The sequence below is a fragment of the Diadema antillarum genome, unplaced genomic scaffold (genome assembly GCF_040938485.1).
Source record: "Diadema antillarum isolate AM-2024a unplaced genomic scaffold, OU_Dant_1.0 seq00000301_RagTag, whole genome shotgun sequence".
Lineage (NCBI taxonomy): Eukaryota > Metazoa > Echinodermata > Echinoidea > Diadematoida > Diadematidae > Diadema > Diadema antillarum.
Window position 1 is genome coordinate 1661734 of NW_027271324.1, and position 27384 is coordinate 1689117.

Genomic DNA, 27384 nt, shown 5'->3' on the forward strand with positions numbered 1-27384 from the left:
TGACAACTGTGTCACAAATTCAATAGCCTGTTTAATCAAACAGGCAAAGCTCTGTATGCATACATGCAAGGATATGTATGTATGCATGCACCATGAATGCAAGGTCAAGTTAAACTCTACCTCCTTTATTGTATTTAAGAGGTCAAACTTCAGACTGCAAATGCTCATCTGAATTCAATGGGAAAACACCTTCTTCAGACCAACATGATTTGAGAAATGTGTTAAGGAGGAACACAAGTCAGGTTAGCTCTAAGACTTACAAGCAATTACTGGATTAGACAAAATGAACAAGCAAACAAACAAAATGACATAGAAATACAGTCAAACTTTTCTATAGCAGCCACCCAAGGGAGATGAACAAGTGACCATTATAGACAGGTGGCCGCTATAGACAGGCTCTTTAACATACTTTTTCCTCTTAGAGGGAATTGGTTTTAATGGTCGTATACGGCAGATGACTGCTATCTAGACAGGTGGTCGCTGAGACAGGTTTGACTGTATATATCCACTGACACGTCCAACAAGATCTTTACCACTTACCAGTCTGAAATGACTCAAAGATATCACAGAAAATTGTTTTGACCTGCAGATGGAGGCCACAGTCTTGAAGGAAGACTATCAAAGCACCTCGTGAGAGTGGGGTTACAGATGGTCATCCCAGGGTGTAAGGACACAGTGGGAGATTACCAACACCTCATTTACACATGACACTCTCTTCTCTCTCAACAGACAAATGTGTGTGACACAACAGACACATGCGTCGAACAAAGGGGAAAGAAAAAAACAACAACAACAACACATGGCCAGTGTCAGGGAAGGTCATTAATAAAGCATGTGCAGTGTTAGAATTACCAGGATTTTGTTGGAGTAGGGGTGGGGGTGAGGATTATGGGGATGGGAGTCTTTTCTGGATCAGAACAGGTGAAAGCAAATACTCCACTCTAGGGCCATTTACATTTGCTTGTAGTAGTCTTTATATGATGGTGACACAACATTTGCTCTTGTGACAATTGTTCCAGTCTTATTTTCTCCAAGGAGTGGGGGGAGGGGGAGGGGAGGGTTAGGGTCAGGGTTGTGATAGGGTTTTAGGTTTTAATAGTTTGATGAAAGGATAGGGTTTTAGGTTTAGTTTGATGAAAGGATTAGGATTAGGGTTAGGGTTATGTTTTGGGGTAGAATCTGTGTTTGGCTTAGCCAGAGACTCCAACTCTCCCGTTTTCGACGGGAGATCTCCCGCCGAAAACCCATTTTTGCAAAATCTCCCGTTCTCCCGCTTATGATTTAATTTCTCCCGCCCTGGCTCTGTGTCTCCCGTTAGAAAGGATTTCTTACTTATTGCTATCGTATGTTGAAAAAATAAGCCTTAGATAGCACCAGAGAGCATTTAGAACCCTGGGAATTTCGCGCTTCTCACACATCAACTTGGAATCTCCCGTTTGCTAGGGGTTTCAGGCGGGAGAATCTCCAGATCAGAAGGTGCTTTGGGTTGGAGTCTCTGCTTAGCGTGCAGGTATTTCATCAGAGCAATTGTCGCAAGAGCAAATGTCATGGAACCAACTTACAGACATGACGAAGTCACTGAGGAAGAGGATGAACAAAAAAATCCCAAACTTCCTGGAATGTGCAACTGAAGTGAGACTTTGCCAAAACTTTGTCTGTGAAGCTGCAAACACATGGTTGCCTCACTGGTGGCAAGTGATCATCTTGTGACCAATATAAATCCTTGAGTTTACTACTGTACAAATTCCATTGCTTTCAGTGCAAATTTGAACAGGGCAAAAAAAGTGTGATTTTTAACACATATTAAATAGGACCAGAGTTTGGCTGGGAATGTCAAGTAGTGATTGCAATGAATGCAGTTGAGCCTTGTTTACCAAGTATATATACATGTCTCAGTATCCAACCATCATGCTTGGATTGTGAGATAGTCTATCATATTGTTTTTAGTTTAAACTTGATATGATGCATTTTCTTTGAAGAGCTCATGATTTGACTGAATTCTTGAATTAGAAAATTGTGACATTGGTCCAGTTTCATAAAACCTGTTACCAACAACAAATTACAATAGTTGTTCAAAGCTTCTGAAATCCTTGCATCTGATTGGCTGAGAGCAAATTTGGCATAGAAACGTGGTAGTTGTTACTGATAACAAGCTTTATGAAACAGGACTCTGATATTGTTTGATAACCTTTTTCAATTTGTCATGGAAACTGTCTAGTACTTACATGTATAAATTGTTCATTGTGATTTTGTTTACTAACTATGTAGAAAAACTAGAAATGTTGCAGTTATTGCAGATTAAAGATAGAAGAATATTTATAAATTCTGTGATGAGTAAAAGCTAACTATCAACTGAAGTATCAACAAATTTGACCAAAAATAAAGAAGAAGAAGAAGAAGAAGACTGATTGAAGAAAATCAAGAACTAATAGCAGACCCTTTACAAGGTTTGCTATACTTGAGACATAATCAGTACCAACTACTATATAAAGATACTATTTCTATGGCAGTGAACTTCTCCCACAATCATGTTCAAACATCAATTTGTTCAGTGGTATTTGAACACCAAGCACATTTCCGCAATGATGTAGAATCAATGAAATTCATTATAGGTAGGTGAAATGTTTCCCCACAATGTACAACATTTTTTTTTCTTCTGAATTAGCAAACTCAATTAAAATGCAAACTGATAAGGGTAGGAGTAGATAAGGGCTAGCCCCTGTAAGTGCATACACTGTTATATGATATGTCTGGGGTTCTTGTAATCATCCCCAATCATTTGACTGCACCAACTGGTAGTCTAAGAGCTTTAATGTGAATATCCATGACAAACAATTTGAGATATTTTTGAAATCATACCCATCTTTATCACAACTATTTTATCAGTTAACTTTTCAAAGTTTAGGCATGGTGCTTAAGCTATGTCTTCTCAGATAACACAAGCAGATAACGCATCCTAATATCTTTTAAAGCACATTGTCAACAATTATATGCTTTTCTCTCAGCTTTCCTCGTGAAAAGTAAGTTGAGAATGCGAGAACGGTGACGAGTGTAATGTGTCAAGATATCACATGATACGGATAACACACTCTCTCTCTCTCTCTCTCAGTGTTTGACGGAGGATGAATATCCGTCACTTTCACTGACTTGGCGTTGGGGGGTCAGATAACATACCTCACAGTATCTCTTCCTCATCTTTAAAAGAGGCAACGCATCCATCAGCATAGGATGAGTCAGATGTAGAGAAAAAGAGAGAAGGTAGTGGGGGGGGGGAGAGAGAGAGAGAAAGGGTTCACTGCTCCCGACGTTCAAAGGATGAATCTGAATGGGATGAAGGGACAGCTGTCCAATTCTGGTCATGCTGACGTGATGAGCGGCCATTAATTCTCTTTGACATGTGCTGGTTGCCTAATTTTGGCACGGGTCTGATAAACCCTGAAGTGCAAAGCAACTCCACGGTTACATTGCTTTTATTATTTAGAGGAAAATCTAACATAGAGATTAATGAAAATATGATTAAAGTTACATGTAAAATGAGAAAACGGTGAAATATTAAGTTTCACCTCCTGTTGCAAAATATATGCGAGCTAAGGAAATGATGATTATTAAATCATAATCATTATTTTTAATGTGATGATAATAATCATAATGACTAGAAGTATTGCTATTTTACTTTGATTATTATCATCTTTTTCATCATCACTTTTATTTCCATTATTCTCACGCATCACTTGTGCCATTTTGACATACAGTACCAGTTTTGGCTTCTGTTAGTCAAGAAGAAGCTGGTAACTCATGAGAAGCTGTGAGAACATTTTATCAATCTCTTGAAATGATTTGCTGAAGCAATTTCTATTACTTGAATGATCATCAAAATGTGCACACAAGTATTTGTCTTCATCTGCTTCATGTCATTTCTGCCATCACTCCACGTTTAAATTTTGTTGGAATTAGCATCCAACTTTGTGTTTTAATTATTGGTTCCTTCATTGGATAGATGCTGACATTGCTACAAACCTCTCAGTGCAGAATGATAAATAGTGTAATGTAATTATCTCACTGCACTACTGATCAGTGTTTGTGCAGTTCTTTGAAAAAAAATATCATACAGCCAAAACAAACAAACAAACAAATGAACAAACAAACAAAGCAAACCTGATGTTAGGTTTCATTCAATGTGTATGTTGCACATATGGTAGGTCACATTTGTGGTTGCCGTTCCCCGCATATTTTCATCAAACCTGTCGATGCCAAGTAATCAAAGCAAAGAAATTGATAATTTCCTCTCCTGGCTTGTGAACGTCCCCTCCCTGTTTCCTTGAGAGTTATCAGACTCCAAGAATAAGCTTTTAGAAGTTTCATCAGACTTAGACTGAAGTTGAACAAAAAATAAAAAATAGGCAATTGATCCCATTCCACTGGTTAGCAGCTCAGAACCAGTGCCATTGTTAAAGACAATGTATCATCTTAGGGGCTGAATTGAAAAAAAAAAATGTTGAACTTTGATGACTGAAGTGTATCAGGTTGTTCAAATGGATTAAAAAAAAACAACAACTTGAACATATACAAAATTGTTGAAAAATTGTGCTGTCATCATTTATCTATTCATAAACACAACCTCTGTGCTAATGAAAATTTACTGTAAAGATACATGTCCCAATACTGATGTTAATTGGAAATATGAGCGTGGTACGTCCAATCAATCACAGATTTTCACTTTTTCAAAGCACTCAGTAGTCAACCATAATCTACCATGACTTTGTTATGAACACAATACCAAAGATACTGGAAGATGGTAGAGCCACACAGCTCAGATATATCTCAAACCAGAAGTAAAGCATTGTCAAGCAGTACCGGTACCTTTAATCTAGTGCTATTTTTGTTTTCCTGCACAACATCTCGATGAATCACTGAAGAACAGTTACCAGCGACGTCTATTATAGGAAATGACACAATGCGTCTTAGCCCAGCATACTCTGGTGCCTTAGAACTATACCCTCCAAATGCATAGTTTGTACAGCTATAGGACATTTTCATCAGACATTAGCTTTTAATTCTTGACAATTATGTTGGAGCCATTTACAACCATTAACAATCATCCACAATCTTCTTAAATGTGGCACTGTTTCAAGCATGCAATGTAATACTGTTTCACTATGGTGTAACAACATACTGATCATCTTTGTGGTTATGTGCTTAGGAACATCAGTATTAAGCGCTATATAAATGTTATTCATTATCATTATCAGCTATCAGCTTCTCTGTTAAATTCAAACATCTGGTCAGTACGAAAGAAGGACTAGCAAAGGTTTTTGTATAAACTTTAGACTCAGAGATTTTAATTTCATTCAAATCTTTGTATGATCCTATTTAAGTATTACAAATTCCTCATTGTCTTCTATGCTTAACCAAGTATGAAATTATAAAAAGCATTCATCAGGGGGGTGTTTCATCAACATTTGTCAGTGCTGACAATCACCATAGTAACAGTCAGTGACCAGAGCATCTCATCCAATCAAAACCAAGGATTTTGCTGAAATTGTCAGCGCTGACAAACGTTGATGAAACACCCCCTAGGAGTGATGATACAAGGTTTTATGGCAAAAATAGGAGAAGGTGATAGATACAAACAAAAGTGAAATAATGCAAGTAGTTCCTTTTGCTTTTGTACATACCCCTGGATCACCCTTCTCTTTAATTTAATCTCCATTAATATGATCTGTCTGTTAAAGGTCCATTCAAAATAGTGTCAATTCAGCGCTTCCTGCAATAAATATTATGAACATATGTCATGTTTGATCGACATGTATGTACTATAGAGTTAGTGTAACAGGAGATGTAATGAGAATTGAAAGGGAGTAAGGTACTATCCAAGATACACTCTTTGCTCATCTGCAACTTTTAGACAGATGGATTTTCCATTCGACACCTGTTGTTTTGATCACAAAATACTTGTATAAGTGGGGGTGGGTACCCATTACAAGGGAGCTCCTGTGCTAGAGGCAGACACCTCATAACTGCAGCCAGCCCCGCCTCCCCTTTTTTCCCACCGCCAGGACGTGTGTGTCGGTGTCTGCCCTTAAAGGCAAGAGACATGTAATCGTCATCACCTGGTCCTCACACCAATGTGTCAAAGTGACGCTCCTTCTACCATCCTGTGAAATGACTTGGACATATATAGCTGAGAACACTCACAGTGCAGTGCCCCAGCCAGGGAGAATGTGTCTTGTAATTTGTGAGCCATGTCTTGCAAAATTTGAAGTTTTACCTTTTTGTGAGTGTTTTTGTTTGTTATCCGTTTTGAATGTATGTTAAAGATATCATACTGGCAGGTCACTTTACTTCATAAAGTATGTTGACTATGTTGAAAAGACAGTTTCAAAGTTTTATCTTTTTAGTTTGGCCAAAGAACTGCTTGCTATACAGTACTCTCCGCATAATCGGGTAGGCTCGGGCAGAGCGTTTCTTACCCGATTAAGCAGAGTACCCAATTAACAGAAGAACACGTCTCATTCACAATTGACACACACAATGTGTATTTACATGCATTGTGCACTGCACCAAACACCTACACTGTATGCTTAACACACATGCTTGCACGGCACATTGTGCATACCTTACACTTGCTCAGTCGCGAGCAATGATTTACACTCTTTTTACGGACAAATATGTCTTCAGAAAACTTTGTCCGTTTGACTATAGACTCCTCCCTAACACGCAGGCGTTTTCCGGCATTTTCCATCTCTTTGCGTGCACTAGTCACATAGAACGTCGGGTTACTTTTCGAGAAGTGACTTGGGAAAAGCAAAATTATATGGAGCTGGGGCATGGCCTGATTTTCTTTGCAAATTTCCCATATTGTGAATGTTGTTGCGGAGCAAGGGAGGAGCGCAAGTGTGTTCAATGTGAATGCCAGTTACATGTGTAATGTTTGTTTTCATGTGGTAAGTCAGTACGTGTACATGTGTTTTCATGTTTAATCACTCCCCAATTGATCGGTCTTCTTTGCAAATTAAGCAGAAAATGCGATTAGCCATGGAAAATTTGACATGCATAATTTCTTTAAGTGTTATATCTGCGATAAAATGTGGGTACAATGTAGAAATTAGATGAGAAGAAAATTATTTACCCATTTATGCGGAGAGGCAACCCGATTATCAGGTAATTTTGATGTGCATTGGAACTGACTCTGACATTACTACCCAATTAAACGGAGTACCCGTTTAAACGATACCCGATTACGCGGAGAGTACTGTATTTGGAATTTACTTTCCTCCCATTTACAAACAGCAAAAAAGAAAAAAAAAGCCTTACGAATGTGAAATTAAGCTTTTTGCCAGCTTTTGTGTTCATACTTGTAACTAGTTATTGGTTAGTCCAAAGAAAAGTTTTTTTGAGGTTCACATACCTTGGTTGGTAGAGGTCTATATTTAATTGAAGATGTTATTCATTGTTTATCTAAACACTCAAAATCATTGACTCTTGTGTTCATGTAAGCTGCAAAACTGTATTTTCTATCTTCCATTTGCTTGTTACACAGCATACCTGAAAGCCCCTCTGGATGAGTACATGCAGCAATTTCCAAAGGTGAAGATCATTCGGTTGCCACGACGAGAGGGGCTGATCCGCACCCGCCTGCTTGGAGCCAAGCCAGCTACTGGGGATGTCCTTCTCTTCCTGGACTCTCACTGCGAGGCGAACTATAATTGGCTGCCACCACTTTTAGGTAGGAATGATGAGTGGTTATAGCAGGAAAACATGATATACATTGAGGTCCAAAGGCACTTCATATCCAAAATCAAACAAAAAGAAAAAAAATGGTGACAGTATCAACAAAGTAGGTCATGAGGTGAGAAAGTGTTTTAGAGGAACATTCATTTTGTCTCACAGATTTGTTCTAAGTATTCTTTTGTGAACTAAAATGAAAAGGACTTGATTACATCAGCCACATTAATGTGAATGATTGTTTGGTAGTAACAACTTGGCAGCAATGGTATTTTAGAGATAGGAAGTTGTAGTTACTACATTGTTGACCAAACATATGATTTTCATCATAGTTTTATGTACAAACTGCTGGGGTGAATTCATTTGACTTTACATGTGTAAATTTGTAATGATGTTGTTTTGAGCAGCATTTGAAATAAGAAGATGGGTTGTTTAATAGTTTAGATATTAATGTAAATGAGGAAGAGAGGTTCACAGTAAAACCATATGTATGAAGTCCTTAAAAGAAATGTTGTTGGAGAAAGAAGACCCTAGAAAGGGGAGAAAGAACATTATATTAGATAAGAATTTGATAAAAGTGGGCACTTCTGTTAAATCTTGTCTCTCAAGCTCCAAACTGCACCGATCTTGCTCTTGGTGATGAGGGTCAATGAACTGATAATCAGTGAGCACACAGCATTCCCATCCATCAAGCAGTCCTCCCTCGTTCAGAGCGTCATCAAACTTTAATGGCTAGAAGTAGAGTATGAAATTGTATTTTGTGGGGGAGCAACAGAAGAGAAACTTGTCATGTGTTGAGAAACCATCCATTTCCATGAGTTTGAAAAGCTGGAAAAGAAAGAGCTCTGAATGGGAAGTCCTTGATGGTATCACATTCCCGTAAAGTGTACTTCAGGTGTTAATATCATCATTGCATTCCCCCTGCCCCGCCCCCTTTCTCATTAATTGATGCCTACCCATATTTCATCCTGTCATCTCATGCTCTACATGTATCTGTAGAATCTCTTTGTGTCTCTTCTTTCTCTATGTGTGTCCTATGTATTTTCTATTTTGGTATTGATGCTGCAACTTGTGCCATTTCAAACGGGCGCATTTATATTTCACAGCATTCTCACTTATGTATGTGCCAGCAGAGGAGAGTATCTATTCATTCCGCACTTGTGATGGTAGTGCCTTTGTATATATGTGACCGTGCATCACAGAACAAACAAAAAGTCGCACCCCTTGATTTTACGTGAGGACTCAAAACAGGTGAAATGGGTCAACTAAGTCAATCTTGAGTTTTTCATATTTTCTGAAAGAACTATCCTTCTTCTACATTATTCTTTGTTTTGGGATCATAACACAAATGGGAAAGTGTGTTTTTAGCAGTTTTTCTACAACCCTTTTTTGGGGGAGAGTAGCGTGATCAGGTGTGTCTTTGAGGCCCCTTTTCATTTCTTGAAATCCTTTGTACACTCTTCACTTTCAAGTTTAATAACTTTTGAAAGGATAATGCTACTGCTTTGAAAGTTGCCATTAATCATGGACAGAGTGTGTTAATATAACATGCTCAATTTCAGCTGAATCTGATAATCCCGTCAATGTTGTTGCTCCGGTGGTTGACATCCTGTGTTTTATCCCTTTCATCGGCTTGGTGAAAGATTAAGCGCTTGGTGAAAGATTAAGCGCTTGAATAGACCCTGTACTTCAGAGCCTCTTTTCTCAGTTCACACTTTTCCAGAGTGTGTGCTTTCTTTCCGATATTTAGGTAGGTTAGCGGAGTCCATTTGAATTGAGTTGTACATCATTTTAAAGCTTAGAATCTGCTCTCTCAGAATCTGCCCTTAACTAAAAATCCATGGGTGGCGACTTTTTGTTGGTTTTGTGATGCAGGGTCACATATTTACTTTAAACCAAATTGTCTTCAATTCTCCCAGGCATTTTACCCATTATTTATGCCATTTGTACATGTCCTGGAGGCTCGCTCCTTCCTCGACCCCTCCCTCCCCCCCCCCCCCCCCCCCAAATAATGGAAAAAATAATGGAGCTCTTTATCTACTTGAGGCTAGTCCCACATAGAGTAAGGCAGTGGTGTTACAAAGATAGCATATTTGTGTTGTAATGTCACTTTCAGCATACAGGTATTGAGAATACAGCTGTGTGAATTACTATCAAAAATTCATTTTCTTGCGATCCAGTGTTTGTTGTAATAAACTATTTACTGATGATGCAAACTGCTGGACTTTTTTTTATGCCCCCGCCAAACGAAGTTTGAAGGGGGTATATAGGAATCAGCGGACGGTCGGGCGGTCGGTCGGGCGGTCGGTCGGTCGGGCGGGCGGTCAGGCGGTCAGGCGGTCGGTCCGTTGCAAATCTTGCGTCGCGAACTACTTCCTCAGTTTTCAACCGATTCCCATAAAACTTGGCACAGATGTGTGCCTTGGGTTGTAGATGTGCAAGACGTATTTTTTGACAGTACCCAAAAGTACGTTGCCATGGTAACGGCATATTATGGGCAAAAATGGGTACAAATCTTGCGTCGCGAACTCCTCCCACAGTTTTTGATCAATTTTTATGAAATTAGGTACAGATGTTCATCTGAATATGTTAATGTGCAAGACACATATTTCCGCAGTGGCAAAAAGTGCGTTGCCATGGTAACGGCATGTTATTGGTAAAATATAGGGCAAAATGCTTCATGGCAAAACTGCTTCATCAGTGTTCTTCCAATTCTCATGGAATTCATATTGAATGTTTGTCCTAGGATATAGGTCAGCATGACGCATTTCTTGACAGTGACAAAAAGTATGTTGCCATGGTAACAGCTCACATATTATGAGCCAAAATAATGGAAAATTTTGTGTTGCAAACTACTTCCTTAGTTTTTGCCCAATTTCCATGAAACTTGGTACAGATGTGTGCCTTTGGTTGTAGATGTGCAAGACGCATTTTTCGACAGTACCCGAAAGTACGTTGCCATGGTAACGGCATATTAATGGCAGAAGATCAAGGAAAGATCTTGCGGATTTAACTACTTCCTCAGTTTTTTGACCAAAGCTTATGAAATGTTGTTTTGACCAAAGCTTATGAAATGTTGTTTTGACCAAAGCTTATGAAATGTTGTTTGGCGGGGGTATAACCAGTCGCTGTAGCGACATTTCTAGTTTTATCCTTTAGTAACATTTAACTAGGCTGAAAATTACTAGGGAAGTCTTCCATGGGTTGAGACGTGCGTTATCACCCTGCCATTATATAGGCAATATACTGTAGATGTGATCTGCACCTATACCATCGATCAAGATGTGCTTGGGTAATTTCTCGCACCTCATCAGCACCTGGGGTAAGGAAGATGTCTTCCTGTGGTGTGGCTGGTCATTATCAGCTCATCACCATGACGATTAGAACTCTCTGGATGGGGGTGCCTCCAGGGAGAGCCCAATGGCAAGATGTCTGGAAGGTGTATGTGTGTGTGTGTGTGTGTGTGTGTGTGTGTGTGTGTGTGTGTGTGTGTGTGTGTATATATATATATATATATATATGTGGAGGGGGTTGTAAGGCTCCTTTAAGAGAAGGTTTTGCTGATTCTTATATATATTTTTTTCTACCTACCAGTTTAGTGTAGTGTCTACCATTTGAAATCCTGTTTGATTATCTATAGCTGCAGGATAATTCCTCGGACACCACCAGAAAATTTATGATAAGCATCGCTGTAGTCCACTGTCACCAGAAACAAGTTGCTAAGAACACTTGCGATGGATAAGATCTAGCGGAGAAAATCATATCAGGGCCAACATTTTAACAGTCCCAAACTAACGTCAGTATTTTCATGTTCTCAACAGATTTGCTCTGACTCATAATTGCCTGTCACACAATCATAGTTTGGTAAATATCTTTTTTAATAGTTTGCAGCATAGCCATTCAGTAGTATTTGGAATTGTTTCAATTTATTTAGTAACTTTTGCAACATTTGCTCCTGCGACAATTGCTCTGGTCTTAGTTTCTCCAAGAACTTAGGGTTAGGGTTGTGATGGGATTTAAGGTTTAGTTTGACATGAGGATTAGGATTAGGGTTAGGGTTATGTTTGTGGATAGAATTTATGTTTGGCTTTAGCATGCAGATATTTCATGGGAGCAATTGTCGCACAAGCAAAATGTCTGGAACCTGTCAGTCCATATGAACCAAAATACATTGAATAATTTGAATGATCAATCATAGACAGCAGAACATTGCATGTGATAACACTTGTTTCATGACTGCAGTGGTACTAAAGTGTCGTGTAGTATGTGGGCATGGCAGGGTGCCAGCAAGGAATGCATGATGAATGATTTCATAATCTCTAGTAGTAAATAACAGGAAAATTTTGATGACATATTTTCCACCTCCACAAGATGATTTTTTTTTTTTTTTTTGCACCTGTTGACTCACTGCATTAGCAAATGACAAAAGTCATATTCATCATGTCAATATTGCATGTGTGTCAGGCATCAGACCGTTTCATCAGATAAGATCACTGTTTAACCAAACTGTCCACATGATGTTTTATTTGCAGCACTTCTAGGTATTCTTTGCACTGATGCTGTTTTGCTCTAAAATAACATCATATAGAGTCTAAAACAGTTTATCCAGTGCATTTTCTTCCAACTATTCTTACAGCATTCATATGCTGATCTCCCTCTTACTCTTGATTCCATGAATTTTCTCAACTTTTATGAAGATTGGAAATGAACACTTTAGTCATAATTCAAACCCAATATAATCAAAACATTCATTATAATTATTTGTCATAATCATTATAAAGCATGAACAACAAAAGCATGAATAACAATAGAACATGCAGTAAGAGATGATATGATTTTCACATATATACTGACAATAACAGTGATCTATGCAGAATATGTAATGTCAGGTGAGTAGTTAGATATATTAATCTCATGGCTAATCCAATTCCATCTTGGTTAATGGTATCACCTCTGCGGCATCTGTCTTGCTTGAGTATTTGACGTGTCTGTCAAACAAAAACCACCGTCAATTGCGGTGGAACCCACGTCGGTGGTAGGATCAGGTAGGCACTGTTTACGCATTCCCATCACCAAAGCCACAGTTCACACCTTCCCGCCACCCACACGACCCAGTGAATGGATGTTTGTTGGGGAAGGTGACTATTTATGTGGACCTGGGGAATATAGCGCAGTGGTGCACCTTTGATACTCATAATATAACCGATACTCATAATAACTCCAGGTTGGGCCATAGAAGAGGGGAAAAGAGATGAAAAAACTAGATCATCATTCCCGCGACACTTTCTCTCCATGAGCCATCCTTTTCATGCATGTCTCTTTCTTTACATACCAATGATTTGGTTTAGTGAATTCTCACCTTGTGCTGCCCTCTGTGAATGTGTGTTTTTTCATGACCTGGATCAGCTGTTTTCTCATCATTCCATATGGAATGCAGAGCAGCTGGATGGTATTCTGAAGTTATGTTTATTAAGACCCTGCACCTATGTACTTAAAAGAAACCTGTACTGACATTTTCTACTTGTCTGATAATTCTAATCTACATTTTTTGATGCCTACAACTGGCAAGAATGGATTCTAAAACCCAGGATAAGCCTGTAATAATTTTTTGAAAAAAAATGAAAACGAGCAAGCCAAGGAACGATCCACACAATTTGGCATACGTCACAGGTGCCAACCTCCGACTTTAGCAAAACGAACTAGAAAGGTTCTACACATGTCAATTTACTGATGAAATCTCACACGAAGTACTGCAAAAACTGTTATTTAGTAAAATTGCAATATGGAGCTGAAATAAACATGTTAAACAATATTTATTAATTTTTAAAAGGAATCTCTTCAAAAGCTTTTTATTTAGATCAAATTTGTGGGGAATATTCCAGATATGCAAAATGAAATTGGCATCATCGTCCGAACGTGCTGCCCGTAGAAAACTGTGTGTAAGTAACGTTGCACTAACTATGCATTGATGATGAGCGATAATGGTTCGACATCACAGTTCAAACTATCTAACAAAGATGAGGACTGAGTGATTCTTAAAATCTAAATCCAAAAAAATAGTCAACGGCAATCACGGTTTACGCCTAGTTAGAAGAAAACGGCACTCAGTACATACGGTATAGACTCTAGACTAGAACTATAGGACTAGGACTAGTGAGCAGTCAAGGACCGAGAAGATTCTACTCGCCGCTCCGTCGACAGCTGTACGTGCACAGCGCTAATAATAATCAGTGAAACATTTGGCACCTGTGACATCACGACATCCGGGCTCGTCAGCTCATTAGCATAATTCTCGCCCAAAAATTTCCATTTTCAACATGAAATTACGGACTAAATCGTTATGAAATTTTGATTCTGTTTGCACCGCTGGGTCTTTTAGAATTAAAAGAACAACATATAAAAAAATAAAAAACTGGTACAATGCCCTTTTAAGATAAGGCACTGTTTTTAACTAAGCCTGACATAGATACTGTATAAGCTGTTATTTTCACAAACGAGGAGGTCACAGACATTTTTGCAAGATGTTGTTTTTGCAATTTTGACACTGATGCTATCATACTTACACTAATGCCTGTCAGTTTGAGATATTTTTGTGTGTTGTTAGATTCTCGGTCCAACAGTGATCCCCAAAATTCACAAAAATTAAACCCTCGCGAAAATAACAGCTCATACAGTATAGTCTAAATGTGGTCGTAATTACTTCCAGTTTCTGAAAGTCAGGATGAGTTAAACACCATGTCTAAGTTTAGACTCAAGATTAGAGATGGTCACAACATGGCTGCTCTCTCTTTGACCATGATGGAAGTGCCTTTATGTTTCTTCCCATTACCAGCAGAGCACAAAACAGGAGAAAAACAATGAACAAAACGTTTACAGTGCCATGTATGTGGATATTTTTCGTCTAATGCGTGTCCACAACGACAATGTTTGCTTCATCGCAACCAATCAGAAGGTATAGTAAGCAGGGCACGTCTTGGCCCGCGTCATACTAAGTATTCAGGACCATCCCTTCGAAACTGGCAAGTTTGGCGGAACTGTTCATAATTCTTTCAGGGATGAAACTCGTCTCAAAAAAGGAGAAGTATTACACTTGTTCCTCACCAGGGAGAGGCACGTATCAGCTGACGTTTTCTCCACACTCTCTTGCAGCCGTCTTGGCTGGCTTTGAATAAGAGAACAAAACAAAAAGAGCTGCAACTGCCACGTTGAGGCAGACTGACAAATATTACGTATGCATACCGCAGCACGGGCAAGCAGGCGATGGGGATAAGATTTCATTACACAGGAGAGTGAAAAATTGGGATCTGACGATAAGATGCCCTTTTTTTCATCTTTTTTTTTTCTTTCGATGCATTTTATCTTCGGCGTGTGCTAATGTGAGAGCACATGATTAATGATGGACCAAGCCTGCAAACCCAGGTCCCCAGGCCCGTTCCTCTCTATCCATCTTTACTGACCTCTCTCCAAGCCAGAGGAACCCTGACAAGCCGAAGCAATTAGAATGTGGGAGGGGATACCAAATGTAGCCAGAAAAGTTACCAAACGCAGTAAACATAAAAAATTATTCATCCTAGTGGGAGGCGGATGAAGATGTCTCCATCCACAGGGAGACATCAGTGGGACTATAATCTTTCTGGACTGGCAGACGTGAAGGCATGAGCTTGAATATATAGACCAGACAAACTGAGCAACAGAGGGTTTCTTTTTTCTTTTTCTTTTTCTTTTTCTTTTTTTTTTTGGTGGGGGTTAAGTGAGAGAGAAAATGGAAAAAACAATTGGAGATCTAGAAATTAAAGAAAGGGAGGTGAAAAGATGGAGTGCCATAGATTAATCTTGGAGTTATTTGTAAAGATAGAAAGAAAGAAGAAAGAGATCAGAAACACTACCAGTGAGACTGTAGAAAGATACACACATGGTACATTCTCATAAGATGTTTCCACTGGAGAATGATAGTTTGCTCAAGGTAACCAGGCATATTCCATTATAAATTTGTTCTCTATTTTTTTGTTCTCTATTTTTTTCTATTTGAATAAATTGACTAATTTAAATTGAAAACCATTAAAAAATAATATGTAAATTCAGTTTAGTAAAGTAAAAAATCAGGCTTCATGTAGTATATAGGTGCATATGCAACAATGGAGGATATGTATAAAAATGGTCAAGTTTCCCCATTTGAATAGTGTGAAAACTTACACAGGTCCTAAATATGCAGAATGAGCAGGTGCATTATTTACCCCTAAGGTACCCGTAGGGCCTTAAGAGGGCGCTTTTTCATTTGTCTTGGTGAAAATACTCTGAACAAAAAAATGGGCGTATGCTCAGTGTGAAACGTATCCCCGGTTGCCTGGATTGAAACACTACAATTTCTCGGATTGAAGCCATTTGTAAGAACGCACATACACACACACCACACAGCACAAATGTCACACACACCACACACATGGAATGACTGTTGAGGACTGTTTGGTCATTTGAAAGAGGGTTGCTGTGGTTGGATTAATTCACAAATTAGCCATCAAGTTGGATGATCAATCTTCCCGATAATCACAACTCCTGATAAGATTGGGCCCTTAAACATTCATTCATTCATTCATTCATTCATTCATTCATTCATTCATTCATTCATTCATTCATTCATTCATTCATTCATTTTTTCCATTAATCTTGCCAACAAAACTTTTACTTGTGTGTTAAAATTCCAAATACGTATAACTACTGAATTTCTTATGACAGAGCCACAAGAGTTGTGTCTACTTCATTCAGGTGCTTCCATCCATCTCTTCACCCATATTAGTATTGTTACAGCAGTTCCTACCTGTCATCTCCAACTAGGCATGCTAATTCTTAGTCCATTCTGACCCCCTTCTCTCTGCGTCCCATTCACATTTACACAAACAACCCCCCTCCCTCTCCTCCTCCTCTCTCTCTCTCTCAACGTCTTGTTTGTCTCCCCATATGTGAAGGGAGGTTTTCGTTAAATTGATTTTAAGAATTCATGAGAGCTGTCTCAATGATGTATGACAAAATTTGGGTGCCCCCTTTCTTTTTTTTTTCTTTCTCTGTGCAAAGCTCGTTAACTGGGGGCTATCACACTTAAGCCAAATGGGTATGGGACAGGGGTCTGCCACTTTTGTCCAACATTCAAACGGTCCATGATATCTAGTCATGTATTTTCCTTTTCTAACAGTAGACCTCTTTTCAGACTATGCAACTGAATGACAGAAAGTCTTAATATTTTTTTCCTCCTTTCCTTTTTACCCAGACCCCAGCATGAAAGTAGAAGTGAGAATCACACATTTTGGGTATATTTCAGCAAATTGTTCTGGTTTCAGGATATATTTTTTTTCTTCTTTTTTTCCTTCTTCTTCTTCTTCTTCTTCTTCTTCTTCTTCTTCTTCTTCTTCTTCTTCAACTTCCCCAGTGTCATTAAGTAAAAGTAACAATCATACATTTTGGATTGATTTTTGCAAATTGTACCTGTTTTAAGACTAGAGTTCTGTAAGAAATGAAGCAACACAAAATCTATGTGTGTATGTGTGTGTGTGTGTGTTTGTGTGCGTTTGTGTGTATGTGTGTGTGTGTGTGTGTGTGTACCCGGCCCAGATAGCAAAGTGAAAGTGATGATCATACATTTTGAATTCTTTTTAGCAGATATTAGGCTGTATCGATCATTGTGTTTTGCACAATTAATAGCTGGTTCATGTAGGGGTAAAAGGGATATGCTAAAGAGCCCTGAGTGAGAGAGGAACAGTTTTCTTGGGGCAAACCCTTCATGACTAAGATTTTAATTATCGAAAAGCAAAGGGACATCATATGAATGACCTGAAATAAAGGATTTTCACTCATCTGACACTGAATCCTGTTCATTGTCCAGAAAAGAGGCATTTAATCACAGTAATGTGATGATCATGTTTGCAGGGACCGGGACTCCAACTCTCAAGTTTCTGGAGGGAGGTCTCCTGCTTTGAGGCCACTTATGAAAATCTCCCACCTCCCATTCGATTTTGAATCTCTTCACACTGGCTGTGCTTCCTCTCTCTTAAATTTTAACTTTATTCTGCTAATCTTTTTGTCATATCCCTATGTTCAGAAATAAGACTAAGATAGCAATACAGAGCACCTATAACCCTAGATTTCCAGGGCCCTTCAGTGGGCACTGGATTTCCCGCAAGGGACTTTGCATCTGTGATTTATGCTATGTGCACATCATCTAGTTTGTACATGTTTGCTTGATCAGAGTCTCCAGTTTGCTTGGGGGTCCAGGCGGGAGAATCTCCCATTTTAAGAGATGCAGTGGGGTTGTAGTTTCCGCAGAGGTGACTTTGGTCCGACAATTCACTGTATTTATTGTGGATGCTATTGGCTCTGAGAGCTGCCACCTAGCCGAGTTGTGAATCCACTGCGCAGAGAGTTCTCGACCTCAGCGAATCCAATGCAATACCTAATGACTAGTTTGTGAATTGCAATTTCCTACATCAAACAGTTCCGAGTTTTGGAGGGTTTTTCTTGTTTGTTTGTTTGTTTGTTTGTTTGTTTGTTTGTTTGTTTTTTGTTTCTTCATTTTTGCATCTGTATATGTGGCAGTAATCAGTACTTCAGTATGACAACAATTACTTGGTAATTATTCTGTGTTCTGATATTTGGGTGAAATGAAAATTCTTGTGAAATGAAAATTCTTTCAAGTTATAATGATTACTTTGCTGCTTGACCTGGTAATCACTTACCGGTAGTGACCACACATTACTCTGTGACTCAGGACGTCTTCTGCTCACTGTGAACGATACTGTGGTTTTATGATTGTTTGGGGCCAAATATTACAAAGGGAGACTCTACTCTGTCTTCACATTCATGAACATTTGGAAGAAGAGTTGAATTAAACAAATAGGCCTAAAACAATCAAAGGGGAAGAGAATGGTTTAGAATACCGGTACAAAGTGTGACACTTTTTTTTTTTTTTGCAAAGCGGCAATATCGACCTAATATGTGCAAATATTAAAAGACAAAACAATAATGACATTGCGGCACATTTCAATTAGTTTTTACTAGGGAAAAATGAGAATCACTGTGTTTATTAAGAAAATATTATCATTTGTCTTGTCAATCATGCGCATGTCCTTCAACAAATGCTTTTATAATGAAATGCTCCAGACTGATACAAACTTGAAGACTTAACCCTTGCTAAATCAGAGCAGCCAGTTCTCCCCGATCCTGGAAACATAGGTGTCTCTTCATATCCAGACAAGAGAATAACATAAAAGCCTCTGAGATTTTCACCTATGGAGATGCCTGTGATACACAAACATCTTGTTCCTGATTGCTCTTTGGACCTCCCCAATAATGATGTGGGAATGGGGGTACCACCCCTGTGAAACATATCATCAAGACTAAACCCATTGCAAGAGACCTCCTTTGTTTTGTTTTCCGTGCAGAGCGCATCGCCCTCAACCACCGCCGCATCGTCTGCCCCATGATTGATGTCATCGGCAACGAGGACTTCCACTACGAGTCGCAGGCGGGCGACGTGATGCGCGGCGCCTTTGACTGGGAGCTCTACTACAAGCGCATACCGATCAGTGAGGCAGAGAACAAGCGCCGCAGTCATGAGAGCGACCCCTTCAGGTAAAAAAAAAAGATTATAAAATTTTTCCAAGGCTATGCCAACTTTTTGCTCATCATTTTTTTAGCAATATTTGCTTAATTATTATTAATTATTATATGCTTTATAAATGTGAATTATTATTATTATTAAATTGATGATGATGATGATGATGATGATGATGATTATTATTATTGTTATTATCATTATTATTATCATCATCATCATTATTTTTTAAATTTCAGGACTTATAATTGCACAGTGCAGAAAAAGATCTTTAAAAAAGAAAAGGAAGAAAGAGTGGGATTGATGATACAAAAGTAGACAAGAGCAAAGGATTGTATTGTGATGGGAATGAATAATTTGAGGAGAAAGAAATTATTCATTGGTCTCAGTGGGCATTCCTTACAAACGATAGAATATGCCTGCTTTACAATTAGATTGAGAGCGAGATACAAGGACACATACTGACAATATATCTACAGAGGCTCTCAGCCATGGCATTGTACATCAGTACAAGCTCATTTTCTAAATTAAGAGCATATTTTGTCGTAGGATTTTTGTTGTTGTTGTTTTTTTCCCAGTGGCAGCAGTGTTACGATACTGTGAAATGCAGCATAAAAATCATCAGCAGAATACAGTCAGCAAAGCAGTCACACAGTATGTCTAGATTTGTAACAGTACGCTATTACTGAATGCCAAGTGCTTGTGTATAACCAGTATTATGATTAGAAGGCAGAAATTAAGATGATATCTGCAACAAGGTACATGACATATCATAGGGTCAACACCTGAATACTGCTTTGTTTTGAATCCAAAAGAGGAATTTAATTCACTTGAATTCAGTTCAATGTAATTTATTTGATTGTCCAATAAAAATGTTGCAAGAAATTCAGTGCAGTGTTTTTACATGTATACATGATACATGATGGTGTTTAAATTGGGAACACAAAATAGTACATCATAAATAAATACCTGTACATGCATATTAAATCAAATTGGAAGAAATAATCATATAAAATGTGATTTTCATAGATTATTGGAAATATCAATCATAATTTTGATACTCATGTGAAGATATAAAAAAGCACACAAGTTCAGAGAGATTTTGAAATCCTTTATGAAGTGTCATATTGTTCAGTTATCTAACCAGTATGGTATGTCTGACAGTTGTAAACAACTCAGATGCATCTTTTAATGTGAGCGGTATTAAGATGGAGATTTGAAATTCGAGCACATGGATTGATTTCAGCTGTGAATGCAGAATTTATGAATACAATTGTGAGTCTCTCTTTCTCCCTCTCTTTCTTTCTCATAAGTGTTGTATGTTGCATAAAATGCAGCCAGGGATACATTTCAAGAGTTTTTTGTGTGGGTTTTTTTTTTTTCTTGAATTGGTCTTTGCATATTCCCCACTACCGCCACTAGCTATATGTCGTAATATCCCCTGAGTGGGGCAAGCCATTTGTATTGTCATGAATAAACTATCCTCGGAGAGCATGCTACTTAGCTTTGTGGCCCTATGACTGTTGGCAATGCAGTTTCCCTGTAAGATCACAGGTTTGAATATTTCATCAGACTCGCTCACCAACAGTCGAAAGCGTCTATTATGAATTGATTCTGGTCTGCTGTTTAGGGCAGTATGCATACGAAGGTCAGCTGGAGAATGAAATGATAAAGGATTTTTATCCAACTTGTATGAAATTAGATTCTGATGCAACAGTGGCACTGGATAACCCATTACTACTTATCATATGAATTTATTTCAAATTCTAATTCAGTTGGAATTCAATAAGACTAGATAGGGTACAACTATGTTAAGACAGTATGGAAAAGAGATAAAACTGAGAAAGACAGCGGCCTATTTAAAGCTAGTGAGGGATATCTCAAAATTAAAAATCAGATTAAGACAAAACGAAAATGACTTCAGCATGATTTACAAACAAAACACAAAGCCTGTCCGAGAGAAATTACCAATTCACCTGTCAATGGCAATGCATTGTAATAATAATAATACATACATACATACAATTTCTATAGCGCCGTTCTCCACTTTGATTAAAATGCTCAAGGCGCTTTACAATTGTACATCAAAGCAAACAGACTGAAGATACAAGTACATCACCGTAATAGAAGAAGATGAAGAAGCAGAAAAAAGAAGACATGAAAGTCTGTCTTCAAAAGACACTTGTAAGCAAAACCTCGAACGCACAGCCTAGTTATTACTTGAATGGAAGGGAAATATGTTGATTTCTGTACATGCTGACTCAGCATTTATTATACTGGCTCAACAAAGTCTTTTTAAAAGCAGATTAAACTGTCATGTTTTTGGCAATATTCAGTGAGCTTTTAGAATGTGCTATAGTTTATATATTCAATATTTTTTTCCTCCAATGTTTGATATTTGATGAACAGTATTAAATTTATTCAATATTTTCTATACCAGGTATTCAGTGTTTTTCGGGGTTAATTCAAATCGTTAACTTTGCTGTAGGTAATTCAAGGTGACAATACCTCAGTCAATCTTTTGCCAGTTGGGTATCATTTGCATAAAGTTTGATTTTTAGTTTTATAAGCCATTGAAATTTAACAACGATTAACTTTCTTTTATTTGTATTTGTCGAATTGAACAGTTGTGTTACATTTCCAGGTTGACTATATAAAGAGTAATATTGGTGCCAAGATGAGGTTGCCATTTATATGAAGTCTTAAGTGATCAGAGACCTTATTTGATGTGTCATACTGTCATTTGCTGTGACAGTAGCTGGTGTTTGGTTTCATCTCCAGTGTGCAGATGCTTCTGAAAACAGATATTTTGGTTTACTGTACATAAACAAACACATTTTTTTTTCAAGATTGATAGAGTGACAATGAAAAAGTAGATACAGTGACTACTGATTAAATCTTGAAATATGTTTTTGATGTGTCCATTTTATATAATCAAGACAGATGCTTCCTACTACTCACAGAACTCATTGTTGTCTTGCCCAGCATGAAGTGTAAAAATTAGGCAAATCAATATATAAGAAATCCGTATGTATACCAAAATTAGGAGAAACACACACACACACACACACACACACGCTTACACAATGATAAGTTAGCCCATTAGATATAGGGGCAGATCTAGTTTTTTGTTAAGGGAATTTGACCCAATGATGATGGGTCATAACAAGCAACAAAATAGAAAAAAGCATTCACATTTTTTTTCAGGCACCTCTCTTCAAAAATCAGCTGACAAGCAAAAAACCCAAAGAAACAAAAAAAGAAAAAGAAATGGAAATTGATAGGGAGGAGGGAGAGAGAGTTCTGCAACATTGCCAAGTGAATCATTCCATTATAGGGGAAGGATGCAGATTTGGACCAATTACATACTGTCACTTCTCATTGGGTGAGTGGTGCAAAAAAAACAAAAACAAAAACATTAGCTTTAAGCTCTCGAGATTACCATGGGTGTGTGTATTCACCTCCCGCGGAGTGCCACGTCTATGTTGACAAGCACAGGATGTGTGCCACGTCTTTGTTTACAAGTACAGGATGGAATGCCACGTTCATGTTTTCACGCAGCAGGCAGTCATTGTCCATGCCAGTTGATCTTAACACATCACTCCGCAAGCATGACTGATCCAGTCATGGTGTTGGTAGTCCTCCAGCATTTTTATTTTATTAGTTTGCCTGACTAGAAGTCTCTTTCTTTTGGAGTCAACTCCTGTTTTAAAATATTGAAGTCCATTCTTCAAATACATTTACTGGAGGATCATCACAAACAAACAAACAAACAAACAAACAAACCATTGAAACAAACCAAAACAAAAACAGGTGACAAAATCTGGAAAAATTTGAAAGTCATGTGAAAGAAGCCATCACTAATCTCTCAAAACAAAATACTTGCATGTACATGACTTATCTTCCTTCTAAATACTGTAAACATTAAAATTTATGCAGTATTAAATTTTTGCACATTTTGCAAGACAAGAAACTAGCTCAAAAATAAAAGCACAAGAATTTTTTGCTTGTCATATGTAACACTATTTCATATTTTTATTCCACGGAATTAAGAACACACAAACTTCATCTTACCCTACCTAGCTCAAAAAAATTACTTCGATACAAAGTGCTAACATTTTCACTTTTACAGTAGTACGTAGATGTGAGTGTTATGTCGTGATGCTCGTAGTGTACAACATTTTGATAGCATTATGCAGTAGCTTGAACATCTCCATCCCCTTTCCCCCCATGCCATGTCATTATACCCCAAGTGGCAATGAGACGAGGCCTTGATTGATTTGACAGCCTAGGGCTGACTAAATAATGGAAAGGTTTCTCTTCTAGCTCTTTAAATCACCCATCCCTCATCAGCTTTTCCATGTTACTCATTTTACCTACTTTTTTTGTTTGCTGTAGATGTGAGATCTCTTTTTCTGAACAAACGTTGAGCTAGCAACTCCCTCTTCAAATCCCTCTTTTTTTTTGTCACTCATTTTCCTTCCCCATTAATATGATGGACTTATGCAAGATCTCTTTTTTTATTTATAAATAACAAAAATGAAGTCTGAAAAAAGGATCTATAAATATTAGCACCCTACTTTAGTGTGGTAATGTTGACTCTTTCTGCTTCCGTAGGTAAACATGCATTGTTTAACTAGCATGAAGTGTCTTTGTTTTAGGAGAGCTGCTACTGTTTGCCCTTAAGGTTATTGAATAGATTAAATCAAACTTGCCTGTAGAAATATGAGTTGAACTGATTGATAGGTTGCCAGGTTGCTACTTGTTGATATTTTATGGCTTTCTTTTCTCCCCTCCATTTTGGCAAACTGATGTACCAATGTACCTATCTAGCAATCCATACAATAAATAAGCATGATATTCTGTAGATTTAAATCTTGATTTCCTATTCTTTTTTTCTTCTCAAATCTGTACACAATTTACTACTTCCATGTGGTAAAATTACCTGAGAATCGATATGCTATTTCCTATCATCTGTGAATGACTTGATGAAGTGACCGTATCTTGTGTAAGCATTCATTTTATTTCACAAAACAATAAGCTTATCAAGCTGAAATTGGAGTACATACATGTATGTTGTATTATTTTTAATTGTTACAATTCATGTTATTTACAATGATCAGTATGCAGTATATTAGCCTTATCTAAAAGAGAACAACCTTGGTTGCATACTTTCGATAAATAGTAATGGTTCATGATTTCGGTAATAATTCTCTCTTTATTTCATTTGTTTTTGATGTCTTGTGTCCAGGACGCCGATCATGGCTGGTGGACTGTTCGCAGTGGACAGGAAGTACTTCCTTGATGAGCTAGGAGGTTACGACGAGGGGCTCGAGATATGGGGAGGGGAGCAGTATGACTTGTCTTTCAAAGTGAGTAGTAACAACGAGCTAGTGTGTCGCCCTCTATGTTCATCACGAGCCAAGGCAATGAGGAAAGCAGTTCAGACAAACAAATTGTTGCCTCATGTAAAAGCTGTTGTTTTAGCTTATTTCATACATCACTGTTGAGCGTGATTTTAACAACGTGAAAATACCGCGAATGGACAGACATTAGTACACTTACGATAGTCTCACTGTCAAGTCACGAAGATATCTCCTGTAAATATCTGTGACCTCATTTGTGAAAATAACAACTTTTACAGTATCTGGTTAGTTGTCAGCTACTTTAAGTAAACTGCTGCCTGTCGGCCAATGTGTGTGAATTTTGGATTCTGTTGAGTGATTTTTTTTTTTTTAATGTCAGGTTTTTATCATTTTATTAGTTTTAATTTGATTTGTGTGAGAATATGATGCAGTATCTGTCTATTGTACATCAGCCTCATACCTTGGCCTCAGTTTTCAGTTTACAGTGCAAACAATTTATTTTTAATAGTCGTATTTCCTAGAACAGTATGTCATTAAATCTCTGGCATTATCTGTGCCATCGATTGACTTGATGATTTCCTTATTGTAATGGGTCTCCGGTGGTCATCATTGTTGACCATGGAGAGGGAAATCAGTTAATATTTTATGAAAATGTTTGTGCATTATTGAACATTTGAGGCTGTGATAAAAGGCAACATAGCTGGAACAGCATCAGCAATGGCTTTCCTATGAGTTCGGTATGGGAGTGTTGGTCTCTACCACAAGAGGTATAATTGTGAAGAGATTGGGATGTTGAACCACAGGAGCTATACATATCTTGGTCCTTGCTCTTAATCTCGGAACAATTGAAGAGCATTATGTCACCTTGAGTATGTACAATGCAGCCATTTCATAAACCCATGATATGGGTTTATAAAAATGAGTCTTAGGATCTCTGTAATCTGACTGACTGATTGCAATGTAAGAGTAGTTTTACTACCTCACCATGTGTTCACACTTATTTAGATTTTTTAGCCATGCACTTATAAAATTTTTCTGATATTTTTTTTTTTTTTTGTGGTAAGTTTTTGCATGGGCTTGTGTTTGTTGGCTCATACCTTCTGGTAAGTTTTCCACTGGATGCATGGCTCAGTGTGAGTGGAGACAGGCTGGTACTTCATTGTGCACCCATTTTATAAAATATATGATGCACATTAATGTTTTGTGAATGGATGGAATGTGATGCATTCATTAACCCTTGAAATAGTCAAAAAGTGACAAAGTTGCACCTAATACAGTACCGACAGTGAATTATTTTCCATGCTAACATTCGATAATATTTCTGAATATTCGCAAGTCACACATTCACGAATATTTTTTCATTTCATTTCAATTTATTTTCATATTTCTCACATATATCACAATATAAAGTAGATTGATACGAAATCTATACAGAACATAATTCAAAATAGAACTTCACCGGAATGTTCAAAAGTTTGTCTTGGTATACACAAGGTCTGTATACATGCGAGTTAAACTGAGATCATAATGCGAAAAATATGATGGGGCCTGCGTAAAAGCAAGCTTGTATAGAGCCGCAGGTCCCGTGGTAAAATCAGATTAGGGGAAGCATAAGTACAGATATTTTTAGACCATACTATAATTGGGGGATCCGATTAAAACGAACAAGATCAAATCAAATGTTGCTATATAAAATACAGAATAAAACACTGAAAGGTCACATGTTGCAACTATAACCTACTACAAGTAAGGACATTGAGAGAACAACGACTGAGATTGTAAGGATTTAAGTGGGTGTGGAGGTATAGATGATGACGTAACAGTTTGGCATAAATACATAAATGGAAGGTGGGCTAAAAGAACTTTGTCGTGAATATAAAATATACACACAAGGACAATGGAGCTCAGGTGTCAAATTCCAGCGGGGTCCTAAACCATGCAGGCTGTGTGACCATGGTAACAGACAGCTGCCACGCGCAAAAATTCCAACAATCGAGTGTAACAATAAAAACCTAGAGAGCGCAACAGGCAGACTGATCGAAGAATAATAATTTACATGGTTAGGATCCCGTCGGACTACTACTAGAAGATAAATAAGATAGACAAGGGAGGAAATACTGAGCAACAAGTACTATACAATATGCATGCCGTAGCTGCTCAAAAGATATTGTTTTAATTTTCGTTTGAATGAGGTTAAAATGGTGCAGCTTGTAAGTTCCGTAGGGAGTTCATTCCAGTACTTAGGTCCAGTGAACATGATAGTTTTTTTCGCAAAAATTGTTCGGGTACGTGGAAGGTGATATGCATAACGTTGGCGGGTTGGATAATCATGAACTGTATAGTTTCTTGTGAACATTTTGGAAAATACATCTGGTAATTGGCCAGTTGAGAATTGAAACATAAACAGGCAAACGTTGTAAGAAAATAACTCAGGAATTTTCAAAATTTTATTGCTCATAAAAAGTTCATTCGTATGCGATAAATATCCAGCGTGGTTTACAATTCTAATAGCGCGTTTTTGCACAATAAATAACAAATCGATAAGATTTTTAGAAGCATTTCCCCACGCCAGAATCCCATAATTAAGATAGGGAGATATCAAAGTTGAATATATACTCTGTAGAATATTACATGGAAAATAATAACTAAGTTTGTTTAGAACCCCTGTATTTCTAGCAATAATTCTACTTA

The 27384-nt window shown here is 37.8% G+C and overlaps 1 protein-coding gene across 1 annotated transcript in view; it reads left to right on the forward strand.

The window, feature by feature from the left end:
• Positions 1-27384, forward strand: part of LOC139730316 (polypeptide N-acetylgalactosaminyltransferase 10-like) — a 60434-nt gene that overhangs the window by 22181 nt on the left and 10869 nt on the right. Inside the window, exons 6-8 of the mRNA XM_071641187.1 lie at positions 7541-7726; positions 19155-19344; positions 24579-24699. Coding sequence (XP_071497288.1) covers positions 7541-7726; positions 19155-19344; positions 24579-24699 — 497 coding nt within the window. The remainder of the gene's footprint in view (positions 1-7540; positions 7727-19154; positions 19345-24578; positions 24700-27384) is intronic.